The sequence below is a fragment of the Centroberyx affinis genome, unplaced genomic scaffold (genome assembly GCF_046629955.1).
Source record: "Centroberyx affinis isolate AG114_WGS23_722 - 3 ecotype Tasmania unplaced genomic scaffold, CSIRO-AGI_Caff_v1 ptg001425l_1, whole genome shotgun sequence".
NCBI classification, from domain to species: domain Eukaryota; kingdom Metazoa; phylum Chordata; class Actinopteri; order Beryciformes; family Berycidae; genus Centroberyx; species Centroberyx affinis.
This window is the reverse complement of record NW_027279902.1, coordinates 159294-173075: the sequence shown is the minus strand read 5'-3', so window position 1 is coordinate 173075 and position 13782 is coordinate 159294. Positions and strand designations below refer to the sequence as shown.

Sequence of the window (13782 nt, the reverse complement as noted above, 5' to 3'; positions counted from 1 at the left end):
GCTGAACACACACTCACACACTGCAGGGAGAGAGAGAGAGAAAGAGAGAGAAAGAGAGAATGGAAAGTGGGGTTAGTTTAGGAATCAGAGACAGATAGATTCCTATATACATACTGTATATACTGTACATACATATACGTATATACATACATACATACATACATACATACAGCCTGCCACATATATAGTACATTGATTAATTTTAGTGATAATATTCTGTCTGTGTATTTGGTATATTTTACTGGAGGCCAGTAAAAATCCCAAACACTGCAGTTCATTTGAACTCTTGTTTGTTTTCAGTTGAGCAGATGCAGTGGCCCTGACTAAGCAGACAGTAACCAAACTGCTCAAGGTCAGGACTCTGAAGGCACAGAGCATCAGACAAGGTCCCCAAACACACACACACACACACGCACACACATTTACATGCACATATATTATATGCAAACACACACACAGTTGGAGACATATACAGATGAACACAAATAAACACAAATACAAATACATGCACACTCATATACACACACACATGCACACACTGAGCCCTGCTGAGTAAGAACAGAACTGAAGCAGAACAAACTGTTGGCTTTCTCCTCAGGTTTCGAGTGTGTACAGAGCTTAGAATGGGCCATATGAGGACAGATGATCACCTGAGGAGGATTATTCATCAAAAATGATCTGCTGCATCTCATTCTGACTTCTAATCCTGACACATCTCACTGAAGTGCATGATTTTGACGTCCCCTAAAGGAATCTCACCTGAGCGCTTTCCTTAAAGTTACAACATAAAGGATTCTCTCATTAATTCATTTTTCATCATAAAAATAGTTGTGATGAAATTCTAATGCTTGCAAAAAATGGACCTGTCACCATAATAAACAGGAGCTGTGGAGTCCACTCTCCCTTAAAATGTAGGTAATCCCTTCAGGTGGACATCAGATGGTCTGTGTTCGTTACCATCAAAAGCAATGTGGAGAGGATAGCAAAATATCCTGATAGAAAGCATCTCACAGGGGCTATTGCACATAACAGTGATGGTCGGTGTCACATACATATGATAATCACATGTGACAATGATATTTCATGCTGGGTTACATGGGTTAACTTGCTTGTTCTCAGAGTTAAAAATAACTGCAACAACTGTACACTTGAAATGTCATTGCAGCTCAAACGTCAATAATAATAACAGCCTCCTCTAAATGTGTCTAGAGCGTCTAAGCCTACGCTCTCCCACAGCCATGGCACCCAGTTAACATAAAACAAGCTATAATTCTACTATTACACTGGAAACACTGCATCACATGCATAATTAATCATGAAATGCATGGATCTCTTTTCTCAGCCAGTGATGTGGAGCTCTGGGCTGGATCCTAAGGTATAGTCTCAAGTCCGGTTAGTCCCTACCAAAGGATTACGGCAGGTCTGATGTGCTGGATGGTAGAAACTGAATATTAATGCAGCGGTCTAGTAGTATCATCCTTGGGGAGCTAAGCTCTTGGAACTGGGTCTGACTCTGACCTGAATGTCTCTCTCTCCCTCTCTCTCTCTTTCTTTCTCTCTTTCCCTCTCCGTCTCCCGCTCTCTATTGCTCTCTATCTTTCTCTCCCCCTCTGTCTTCCATAATTCATGTTCCATGTGTGTTGGGCGGTGATTATTTTTAGCTAAGCAGCCTGAGTGGCTGTGTACAGACAAGAGGAAGCGGACAGAGCCACAGGGCAGGTGTCTGACATACAACAGACCTGCATGTAGGTGGTGCGTATTTGTATTTCTGTATGTGCCGCGGTGCTGCATTTCTGTTTTTGTGTGTGTATGTGTGTGTGTGTGTGCGGGACGCAGCAGATGCCTGTCTGTTCTGGTTGACAGCAGATGACACCGATAGTGACAGAGGATGTGGAGGATTTCTGGTCAAGAGGACGGAGCGCAGCCTGAGCTATAGGAGCCGTTACAGTACAGCAAAGGATCAGCTGTCAGCAGAACTATGACACTGAATCTCCACATTACACTTTGCCACAGGATGTTGCACTATAGCTTCTTGAGAAAAAGCAATCCTGCACAATTAGTTTTGGCAAAGTGCAATAGATGACAACTGGAATATCTTGGTCTCTACAGTAATGCCAGTCTAATGCAAGAGTAGGGAAGGCAGTATTAGGGTCCCTAATTTGACTGGATGTGAGGGTTTGTGGGCTATATTACAGTTTTTAATGTTTTTCTCCCCTTGTGTGTGTAAACAAATCAACTCGAGCATATTGCATTGTGTTGCACTGTAGTGACAGAAGCCACCTCCACAAGGACAAACGTACAAATTAGAGAACAAGAGGCTGGATGCTTTGACAAAAAAAAAAATGAAAGCGCAACCGGTTTATGTGTTTGAAATTGAGGTGTAAATCAATATAATGTACAAACAATTGCCAGAGTGGCATTGATTGATTGCCAGGCGATCTAAGATGCCTTAAAATGATTCCAAGGCTCTTCACTGTCTGCTCTTACTCTCCACACAGTGAGAATCAATCATTGCTCAGAGCTCAATTGCCATGATCTTGGACTGTATGTGTGTGTGTGTGTGTGTGTGTGTGTGTGTAGTGTGCTTGTGACAGACGTGGCACTAATGATTCAGAGAGCAGGAAGGTCCATGACACACAAGAACACTGTGTCATTGTTCTGTCAACTATTGATTATCAGACAAAGAGGTTACACTGTGCATCCAGCCACATCTTACAGCATAACCTAAGGAGGCATGTGTTACGTTACGCATCCCGAGACTGAATATTATTCATGACAGGTGACAGCAATGTGCTGATATGGAAGCAGGCGCGGGCCGAGAAAAGGCAGACAGGAGTATCAGAAGTGAAGCAGGCTGGTGTTGCGAACTCACTATGTTATTAGATCTGACAGAGAAGAACCACAGAGAGAGAGAGAGAGAGAGGGCGAGAGAGGGAGGAAGGATTAGAGAGGGAGGTGACAGAGAGTGAATGAAGCAGGAAGGAAGAGAGGAAGAGGGAGATAGAGAGAGGGAGATAAAGAGAGGGAGATAGAGAGAGGGAGATGGAGAGAGAGAGATGGAGAGAGGGAGAGATAGATATAGAGAAAGGGGGATAGAGAGGGTAAGAGAGAGAGAGAGAGAGAGAGAAAGAGGAGAATCTAGCTATCTTCTCATCTTGTCTGATAGACCCCCATATAACATGTTTGTTTTTAATATCTTTGCTGTTTCTTGTGATTGCCTCTCTTCTTAACAGAATACTCTGTGTATTAAATCTTCTGAGTTAACTGATTACAAAGCAAAGGCTTTCTAGGAATAGTAAAGTGTTTTCCTGTATTTTTCCCAGAGAAAAAATACACAGGGATCTAAGAGCAAGAGGACACTTCTGAATAACATTTTTGGCGCCTGATGATAAAACATCAGTGTTCTGCTCTCTTTTATTCTGGAGAATAAATAACAGGCTACAACCATGAAGTCACACAGTTACGACAATAAAAATTCCCATGAAAATGTGAAGCCACGGCTTGATTTGTTTTCTTACTGCTGTATCAAGCTCTAACAATGTCTATCAAATCTGAGGCCATCTTAAACCAATGTCCATCAATCATAAAGCCATCAATGTTATCTGTGTGGTAGAACAGAATAATGTTCAGATTGGATATACGCGTCTCACATGAACCAGGTAGGCATGCACCATCCGGGCTGCTGCTGTCTCCTGCAGTGAGAAACTCACCTCAACGACCTGGAGAAAAGATCCAAGCGGAGCCGGACAACTTCGCCGCCGTTTACTTGACAATCACGGATATCTCACCGTCTCCGGACCCATCTCCCTCTCCCCACTCTCTTTGTCTATATCTTTCTCAACCCCTAGCCTGTAGAGCTCGGCCGGTTTGGCGCTGACAGACAGACAGAACTGAATCCTAATTCCCAAAAGGTGAGCACAGTGAGGATGCGCTCCGTGCGCCTGGCTTTCCTCCGGGTGAAAGATGGGGAGGAGGAGGACGGTGCGCCACTTAACTGGAGTTTGTAATCCGCTGGCTCCATCGGGGGCCGCAGAGAGCACACCGTGCCGAGGGACCGGTGGCTGCAATGCATGGAGTAACACCGCCATCTCGTGGCCGTTGCGGTGAACTGCTACTTATAAAACGGACGGTTCCGGTCCTCAGCTCTGATTGGCCGAGACGCGTTCGCAGCCGTTGTATAATGCTCGATAACCGCACACCTGAGACCACTTAACAGGCAATTTAAATTTTAAATGGCGTATGCAACTTTCATCAGGCTGAGTTTGAGATTTTAATACATTACTGATGCCTGTTACAGTGAACTATATGAGCAATTTTGCTACTGAAATAAACGTGAAAATGAAAACAACTTTAGACCTATCAGAGCATGTGTGTAAACCTGTGAGATGATTTCTCGCAATATTAGACTTCTAGAACAGGATTTAAGACCTATGCTAGTTAACTGTAGCACATTCAAGATCTTTCGAGGCCTTGAGTTGATATGATATAGTTTAGGACATTTTAAGTTTTGTTCAGGACCTGCAGACACACTGTAGGCTATAAAGGCGCTAACCGAAAATCAGTGCTCATCAATCACTGTGCTTGAATGTGTCGCTTAGCAATCACGTTAAGGGCCTTGAAGGGCTGTATTACTATTGGGGGAAAATAACATTTAGTTATTGATTAAAAGTTTCTTTGTTTTTTGTTTATTAAATCTTTAACATGTATGTTCTTTTGTTATTGGAATGGTCTTGCCTAACAACGCCTCTTAGCTGCTGTGAAATCTCTGGAGGCTAAACCACGGCCTCTCACAGTTAATTGCTTAAATAGTCAATTTGAAGTGCGTCCAATTCCAAGATTCCGTGTCCCGTTTTATCTCTATTCTGAATAGGCTTGGACATGGTCCCATATTCACAAATCAAGGCATTGATCTGGAAGGCAGTGTGTTTAAGAGGATATTCGGTCTGAAACGGATTTGCGGGGGTCATTTGAAAGCCGTTTTATCTGATTATGATCACAACATGACATATTCCCATCATTATTTTACCCATAAAGGGATATAGGCCTTCCTTCCCCCCCCATTTTTTGACATCGACTTCATGTTGTCTCTAAATGATTATACTCAGTTGTAGGTTCTTGCTGTAAGTCTGTATATTACTCAAGCGGTGTGGATAGTTAGTCCAGATTTGTCACTTTGCTGATGAGATCATTGTTTGTCTGAGGCACCGACCCCCGCATTGTGAAGGCGGACCACGCCCCGGCGTGCTGTGCACCAGCTAGGCTAGCACAGCGCTGCTACATCCGGGCGCTCCGGTCGGTTTACAAGCCCTGCGAAGATGGCGACTTCAGGGAGGAGTGCATTATTATCCTCCACCTCAACTGGACATAAGAGCACACTGGAGAACCCCAACCCGGAGGACGACGATGGGCAGGATCTATGGTGGGCGAAAATAGACAGATGTCGGGTTAATATGAGCGGGCTTTGGGGCGCGGAGTGTTTGTTGTGCTGAGATGAGGATGGGTTGACAGCTAGCTGGCTAACGAGGCTAGCATCAGTACCAGACTGGCTGGTACTGACATAGCCGCTGTGTGGTGACAAAGCAGCACTAGCTCACCCAGCTACTGTCAGTCGTTGTTTGTTAATGAATGAGTAAGCCCAGTTTGCCAATGTTGTAAAAGGGTTGTTCTGTTTGCAGGTCGACCATCCTGAGTGAAGTGTCGACCCATTCAAGATCAAAGCTACCGTCTGGGAAAAATGTCCTGGTCATGGGTGGGTATCAGTCTGCCTGCAGTGTCCTGGCTAGCCACCGCTTTAGTCAACGTTAGCTTTTATAGCCAAATAGCCTAGGAGCTGCTGATCATCTCTGCCCGATAGACTCATATTGCCCGATAGCTAAGTTAGCTTTCTCTCGGTCAGTTCACACGTTATTCTGCCCCGAAATGATGCAGCTTTTGTTTTCAAGCCTGGTAGCTGATGTTAGCCAGCAATATTATGGACTGCCAGTGAGAGGCAGGTGTATTTTATGAGCGCCTCCACACACCGAGCCTCGCTTTGAAACAGTGCAAGTCATTCTAGCATTGGTGATGCTAGTAGCAGCTAGAGATGATGCTGAGCGGACAGGATGAACCAGTGTGTGTCTGGACGGGCTGCGACGACGCTTATTATGTGTCTGTGGCAGGCGGGCTGTCTCCCTGTCTCGGTCCTCGTGTCTCGCTGCTGTCCACGCACACACCGTCATCCACACCCGGGCATAACGTGGGATAATCCGCTGCCTGCTACCGATTCCAGCTAATCAGCGATTGGTTAGCGATCTGGACTGACTGTCAGGCCATTTCAACCTGTCTGTAATACTATCCATCAAAACATCAGCAGGCTTTGCGTTACTAATGCATCGACTCCCCCTGTCAGCATAATTCTGGCAAGGTTTAAGAGACAGCAATAGATGTAGCCTTGGCCTAATAACATAAAATAGCATGTGCAATATTGTACAATATTAGCTTTAATGTTAGCCTAAATATTAGGGCAAATCCAGATAGGTTGTTAATGGATACAATGTATTCTGGCTTGTGATCAGGAGATAAGCAGTCTAAATGTTCAACCTATGCGGCTCTTGTCCAGAGGTTTGGATTGTGTAAGTGTGTATGTGCACAAATCTAGACATGTGGTTTTGTGCAGTCATAATGCGGGATAGTATGTGGTGTACATGTGTGCACACCACATCCTACCCACCACCATGGTTATCAGCCCTGCAGTGTGTAACTAGGGCAGGATGCATGGGCTACATGCACACTGCCATAGTGCAGCTCATCTGGCTGCTGGCTCTGGCAGTGGTGTGATGCCATTAGGCCTCAGCTAGTCTACAGCTAGTCTACCTCTTACAATACATTTGCAGAATTTAAATTCTTAGTCCGCTCTAAGACCTGCCCACTATCCCATATCTTGTTGCAATTCCTTATTGTCTTCTTTTTGAATACCTCTATTAAACAAACATTTCCCAGTTTTATTATTTTAATATTTTTCTAGCCGTTAGTTCCAGGGTAGGAAAGAAACTACAGACCACAGTGACTGGTAAATCTATCAATGGGAGCAAACCTGTGACAGCTGGCTGGCCCAGCTCAATGAATTTAAAGGAAACAGAGGTGGGGTGATGTGCATTTGGGAGTCTGTAAAATCTGACTGGTGGATTAGTGTTACTGTATTATTGTACCTCAATGGAATGATGTTGTTTACTGATTGTGTGTGTGTGTGTGTGTGTGTGTAGGTGAGGTGGGCTCGGGGAAGACTACCCTGGTTGCTAAGCTACAGGGAGTTGAAGAGTACATGAAAGGGCGTGGCCTGGAATACCTCTACTTCAGTGTCCATGACGACGACATTGATGGTAACCAGCGACTGTTCGCAGTTCACAGACCCCTAAATCTCTTTCCAAAGCCATGCACTTCTAACACAACAGAGTAAACACTGTAGGATACAGTTGTATATTATTGCCCCTCTGTGGGTATAGCTATAATAATGTAGTGTATTTGTATATGAGCGTGTGTTTCTCTGGGTATATTCCTTGTCTGTGTGTGTTTTCAGACCACACCAGGTGTAATGCCTGGGTGTTAGACGGGGACCTTTACCACAAAGGTCTGCAGGGGGTGGCGGTACCAGTGGACGCGATAGGCAACTCGCTGCTGCTGGTAGTGGTTGACATGTCACGGCCGTGGAACGCCCTGGACTCGCTCCAGAAGTGGGCCGCCGTCGCTAGGGAACACATCGACAAACTCCGGGTCGCCCCGGAAACACTGCGGGAGCTGGAGCACAGACGTGAGTCACACTGAGAACAGACAGACAGGCAGAGGAGTAGGTAGAAAACAAAAAGGTATACATGAGTTTTCCCTCTAGAAAATGTTCTTGGAGGTATGACAAGGTGTCAAACAGTATTTATACAAGGGGTACCTAAATATTTTCATGTGAAGCACCCCCCCTCCCCCCAAATAGATACACATTGGATCATGTACCCCATAAAATTTTGTCTAAGGATCCCAATCTGAGAAGATTTTTGTAGTTTGTTATGATTTAGTTTTGATTTACATAACCGTCTATACTGTAGGTGGGAAGGATGCAGTGATCAAAATGGTCATCATTTCACATTCTTTCATTATGCTGACCTTCAGTGGATGAAATAATAGTGAAATTCAAATGTTCCTAATTTTGCTGGGGACCTCCTAAATCCATTTTAAGGCCCCCTGGAGGTCCCCAGACCCCACTTTGCCAACCCCAGATTTAGACTATGTGACACTGAAACTTGCCATCGAAACCAATACTATAGAAATTGTTTTAGCTGGGATGGCAGCTGCTCTAGTCAGTGTGGCCCACTACATCTCTTCTCTACAGAGGAAGCTAGTATATATAAATGTCTCACTTATAACCCCCCAGTAGCTGTTTATAATAGAGTATGCTATAAACCCTAATTGCAACAGATGCAGCTAAGAAAACAGCTTTTAATATTTGTTTATTAATGTTTGTGTACTTTTATTGTGTGTGTGTCTGTGTGTAGTTGTAAAGCAGTTCCAGGAGTACACAGAGCCAGGCAGTGGGGAGGATGGCACCCCCCAGAGGAGGAGTGAAGAGGAGGAGAGCGTGCTGCTACCGCTGGGGGACAACACACTCACACACAACCTGGGCATTCCCATGGTGGTGGTCTGCACTAAGGTACACACACATTCACTGCCGGATTATGAACCTAGTTTACGCTGCATTTGTGTGGAACACACACAGTCACCTCTACCAAACTTCAACCTAACTTCTACTTACCTGTCCTCAGTGCGATGCCATCAGTACACTGGAGAAGGAGCACGACTACAGAGACGAACACCTTGACTTCATCCAGTCCCACATCAGACGTTTCTGTCTGCAGTGTATCCTTCCCTGAAACAGTGCTGTCTCCTAGACGTTGGCTGGGTTGAGCTTAATGGTTGCTGATCCATACCAGTGACTCGACAATTACTTTGTCAGGTGCTAAGATTTCTAGCTTTCAAATCTCACTGTCTGGTGCATACTCTGTTTTGGAAAAAAAACTCAGCGCCCATCCGACTGTTGGTGCTGCAAGTGAGCGACCGGCATCGCAAGACATTTCGTTCTTGAGCCAAAAAACTAAGCAGTATTATTACAGTAATTTTGTATTGTGATATATTTCCTCTTAACTAGATATTTCTGTTGGATCTCTGCTCTAATTGTCTCATCTCCTATTATGAAAATGTGACTTTACATGTATTATTGTTATTAGAGACATGCTGATGTTGTTGCAATTCCTAGGTCACAAATGGATGTTGATACAAATCATAGATTACTTAATGCCCCTTTAAATGGTGTTATATTTTTCCATAGCATTTTCTGCAGCCTCTGCTGTATAGTGAAAGGAGCCAACATTATTAGATTCTAAAGATGTATCATGTTTAAAAATTGAGCGTGAGCCAAAATGGCAGATTTCCAGGTGTAATGGTAGCGATTAGCTTGAGCCAGGATGGTGGCCTCTCTGTACCTGTTTTCCTGTAGTGCTCCCTAGTGCCAGTTTGATTAGTACTCCTCTATATAGAAACGGGAAAAATATCCTTGACAGCCGTGCCAGACGGGGCGTCTCTGCTATACACGTCAGTGAAGGAGATGAAGAACCTGGACGTGCTGTACAAATACCTGGTCCACAGACTCTATGGCTTCCCCTTCCACTGCCCTGCACAGGTGGTGGAGAGAGACGCCGTCTTCATGTAAGTGTGTGTGTGTGTGTGTGTGTGTGTGCATTGGAATAGGAGTGCAGGACAGCCCTTTGTTTTGGGTTTGTGTGTAACCCTCCCTCTCCTCTACCAGCCCATCAGGGTGGGACAACGAAAAGAAGATTGCCATCCTTCACGAGAACTTCCAGACACTTAAAGCAGACGACAACTTTGAAGAAGTAATAGTCAAACCACCAGTCAGAAAGGTACGGGCTCCCACCAGAGCAGCCATGGCAGACACGATCCTCATAAGCACGCTAAGCTTAAAATGCAACAGATTGATTAATGCCGCAATACTACATATCATTACCTTCCACATTATTTCTGCATTTCACGGCCAATGCACTAAGCTTCACCCAATTTCCCCAGAGGGATCATCAGAGTTTGATGTAATCTAATGTACTAGCTGTTGTACTGCAGTTGCTATTAATGGACAGCTGGAAGCGAAAGAGAGTAAATGATGTGTTTTTTTTCCTTGCCTCTCACCAGTTTGTACATGAGAAGGAGATTCAGGCTGAAGATGACCAAGTGTTCCTGGTCAAATTGCAGGTGAGAAAACATCTCCTCTGTTGTGTTTATGTCCAAGGTTTTGCCTCTTGTGTGTGCTGAAATTCAAATTGAATTGAGGATCTTGAAACTCCTGTGAAATATTAATGTGTGTGTGTTTGTGCTCTAATTTGCAGTCGTTGCTCGCCAAACAGCCCGCTGTGACTGCAGGGCGACCAGTGGTGAGTTTTCCCTCTGCCTTCCCATGGCTTATAAGACCAAGGAAAGCCCCATAGATTCTATAGGTTTTGTTAGTGATTCCACTGCTTTTTTCAAGCTGTGTAAAAGAAACTGTGTTGTTGTTTCTGATAGGACACCACTAGCAGAGCACCCAGCGGTTCTCCCAGGACGAGTAATCGCTCGGCAGCAGCCAACGTAGCCAACGCCATGCCTCAGTCAGGTACTAAAGCCTTGTGTGTCTATTTGGGTGTGTTTGCTTATTGCACGAAGCCACCTATGGCTATTGCTCAGTCCATGCACTAGCTTATGTGTATGTGTGAGTGTTTTAAACCCTCTCCCTGTATGCTGCAGGTCAGACCAGTGAGGGGGTGCTGGCCAACTTCTTCAACAGTCTACTGACCAAGAAGGCGGGGACGGGGGGTCCTGGGACGCCAGGCGGGGGCAACAACACTCCAGGCACCGTACGCAAGTCAGGTGAGGACACACACACTAGTGGTTGTAGTTAAGTTTTGTGTGTGCGTGTGATAGAAAATAGTGATCATTGATTACATCTATTAATTTGTGTCTGAAAGGTCTGTTCTATCATTCCTGCCGCTCCCTTCATCTCTGGGCTTCTTTCTGCTTTATGACTTTTCAACTCCCTCCTCCTGTCCCTCCATTCCACGCCCCTTTCCCCTCCACTCCTTCCACCTGTCCTGTCCTCCAGAACTCTGAACATGGCACATGGTAAAAAGACTCATGACAGGGGCTGAGTGCATGTCCCAAACACACACACACTCACACACCTACACACACACACCCATCATGAGGTCTCTATGCCTGTTTGTGGTTGTGTGTTTTACAATGTCATTCATTCTTAACCAATATCGCAGTCTTTGTTGTGCAATCTCATTGTTAACATCATTCATAATGTGTGTATGTGTGTGTATGCGCTAGTCAGAGGATGCTGGCCACGTTAAGGTGTGTGTGCGAGACGTTCTCATCATTGCTCATGTGTCTCATTGTTCATTCCCAGAATCACCTTCATCCCCTTCAGCCCCTTCCCTAAACCTCGCTCTGCTGTCCCCTGCATGCCTGGATCCTATATCATGCCTTAATTTTGATGTCAGGAAAGCAGCTAGGTTCATGAATGCCAGAATTCCATGAGCAAATACAAGTAAAAAATGAAAATGAGTGTTTCAGGGGTCTGCATCCATGTGAGGAGGAAAGCTGAGGAGTCAGTGATGATGAGTGTCATGGGAGTCTGCTATTGAGATACCACACATTCATAATAAGGATTTTCAGTGGCCTGTATGCATAAGAATAGGTGTCTGATATCAGTGGCCAGGTCACAGAGCAGCACTCCTATGATACTGAATAGATGTGGGCCTCAGTTGTTGCTAATTTTTCGTATACCTTTTTCTTGGCCTTCTTGGGTAAAAAAAAAGTGTCACTGTGTAGTCGTGCCTAATATCAGAGTCCTTTAATGACAGTTACACCCCTGATCTTTCCCCTCTGCCATCCTCCACTCCACTCCCCAACATTTGAACATCATCACCACCCTCCAGCATTTTATCACCCCTCTCTTCTCAAAGTCCCCGCTCCTGAGATCTGAGTCTGACTGCAGCCCATTTCTGACACCACACTTCCCCATGTTGTTTGCACGTTGCATTGCATCCCTCATAGCATCTGTCTTGTTCGTTGCACATGATTCTAACTGTGTGTCGCGGGCTCCGTGCTCAGGGAAATGTGCCTTAACCACTCAGTGCCTTGATAGTGTGTTCTGTTATTACCGCAATGGCTAAAATGGTGTGTATGCATGCATGCTCGACAGATTATATTCTCTGTGATGCCGTACTGATTGTGTGTGTGTGTGTGTGTGTGTGTACACTGGATGCAGGTTCGAAGCTGGGCCTGAGTGACGTGCAGGCGGAGCTGGACCGCATATCCAGCCGAGAGACGGACTCGGACCCGCCCAATGCCAACGACGCCCCCTCCGCCGACGGCCAGGACACATGAAGATCAACACACTTCACCCTTCCCCCTCCCCTCCTCCTCTCCACCCTCTCCTCCTCATCCTCAGCCACCCTCCACCTCTCTTCTCCCTCCTCCCTCCCCTCTTGCTCCCCTCCCTCTGTCACAGAGAGGATGCGGGGAGAAAGAGGGAAGTGGGGAAAGGGGCGGGGGTGGGGACACGCCACTCCTCTCCTCCCCTCCCCATCGTCTTTTGCTCTCACCCCGAGGAGGAGGACCCACCCTCTCCTCCTCTACCTCACCCACTGCACTCCCCTGTCTCCCGCTCCCCCACCACTCCTTCATCATCCCTCTCCCTTCTCTTCCTGTGTGTTTGGCTGTTATGCCGAGGGAGAGCATTTGTCACTGTTACATACAGGACCTTCTGTTACACGAGGGGGTAAAAAGGGGGTATGGAGGATTAATGTGGATGGAGAGATGGAGAGATTAGGATGAGAGGAACCTGAGAAGGAGGGAAGGCGGCAGATGGATTGAGAAAGATGGGTTGCAAGACTGAAAGCGAGGGAACTGGAAATGGATTAAGCGAGAGGGGAAGAGAAGGAGAGGTATTTTATCCATCCATTTATTGTGATGGTACGGTTAGTCTTTTTACTGTAGGAATTGTTGAAGGGGGTGTGTGTGTGTGTGTGTGGATGTAGTTGTACTGTAGGGATGACTGCTGTGTGTGTGTGTGTGTGTGTGTGTGTGTGAGAGAGACTGTTTTATGCATGTTGGGTAAGGAATGCTTGGCCAGTAGTTTGGACTGAGAAAGAGATTGAGAAGGAGAACAAAAAACATTATGCCTGAAACAAAACTGAAAACTGTCTTGTTTTGTTAGCTGAAGGGACAAACGTACCAGTATTTGTGTGTGTGTGTGTGTGTGTGTGTGTGTGTGTGTGTGTGTGTGTGTGTGTGAGGTAGAGAAAATTGGGGAAGTTAACTGAGCTGGAGCTGTACGTTGAGAGATTTTTGGCTGTTGGCATTTTCAACCAAAAAAACAGAAACATAACTATGCTCTTACACTACAAGCTCTTAAAACGGTGCATACACTATTATGAAATGACTCAACTACACTACAGGAACCAATCTTGACAAAAACTACACTACAGAATCTTAACTTCACAAGCAAGCACTAGTCCTGTGTGGACAGCACATAGGGCCCATCATGGCACCCAGTTCTGCAGTTGGCCAATCCCCCCACCATGGTACACACTGCTCAGACTTGTACATAGCAGGCAGTGCACTGACAAAGGGAGGGCAGTAGAGGGGCGGGAGGGTAGCTGAGCTTTACTTGTACAGATAGGAGCACTAGTGATTCAACTCCATAGTTAC

The 13782-nt window shown here is 45.6% G+C and overlaps 1 protein-coding gene across 1 annotated transcript; it reads left to right on the top strand.

The window, feature by feature from the left end:
* The first annotated feature begins 5315 nt into the window (after window positions 1–5315).
* dync1li1 (dynein, cytoplasmic 1, light intermediate chain 1) lies at window positions 5316–13782 on the top strand. Its single transcript, XM_071526537.1, has 13 exons — window positions 5316–5419; window positions 5676–5749; window positions 7242–7358; window positions 7556–7786; window positions 8520–8674; window positions 8787–8880; window positions 9591–9726; window positions 9827–9938; window positions 10222–10281; window positions 10416–10460; window positions 10591–10678; window positions 10810–10932; window positions 12338–13782. The coding sequence occupies exons 1-13, from the start codon at window positions 5316–5318 to the stop codon at window positions 12454–12456; spliced, it is 1458 nt and encodes a 485-aa protein (XP_071382638.1). The 3' UTR covers window positions 12457–13782.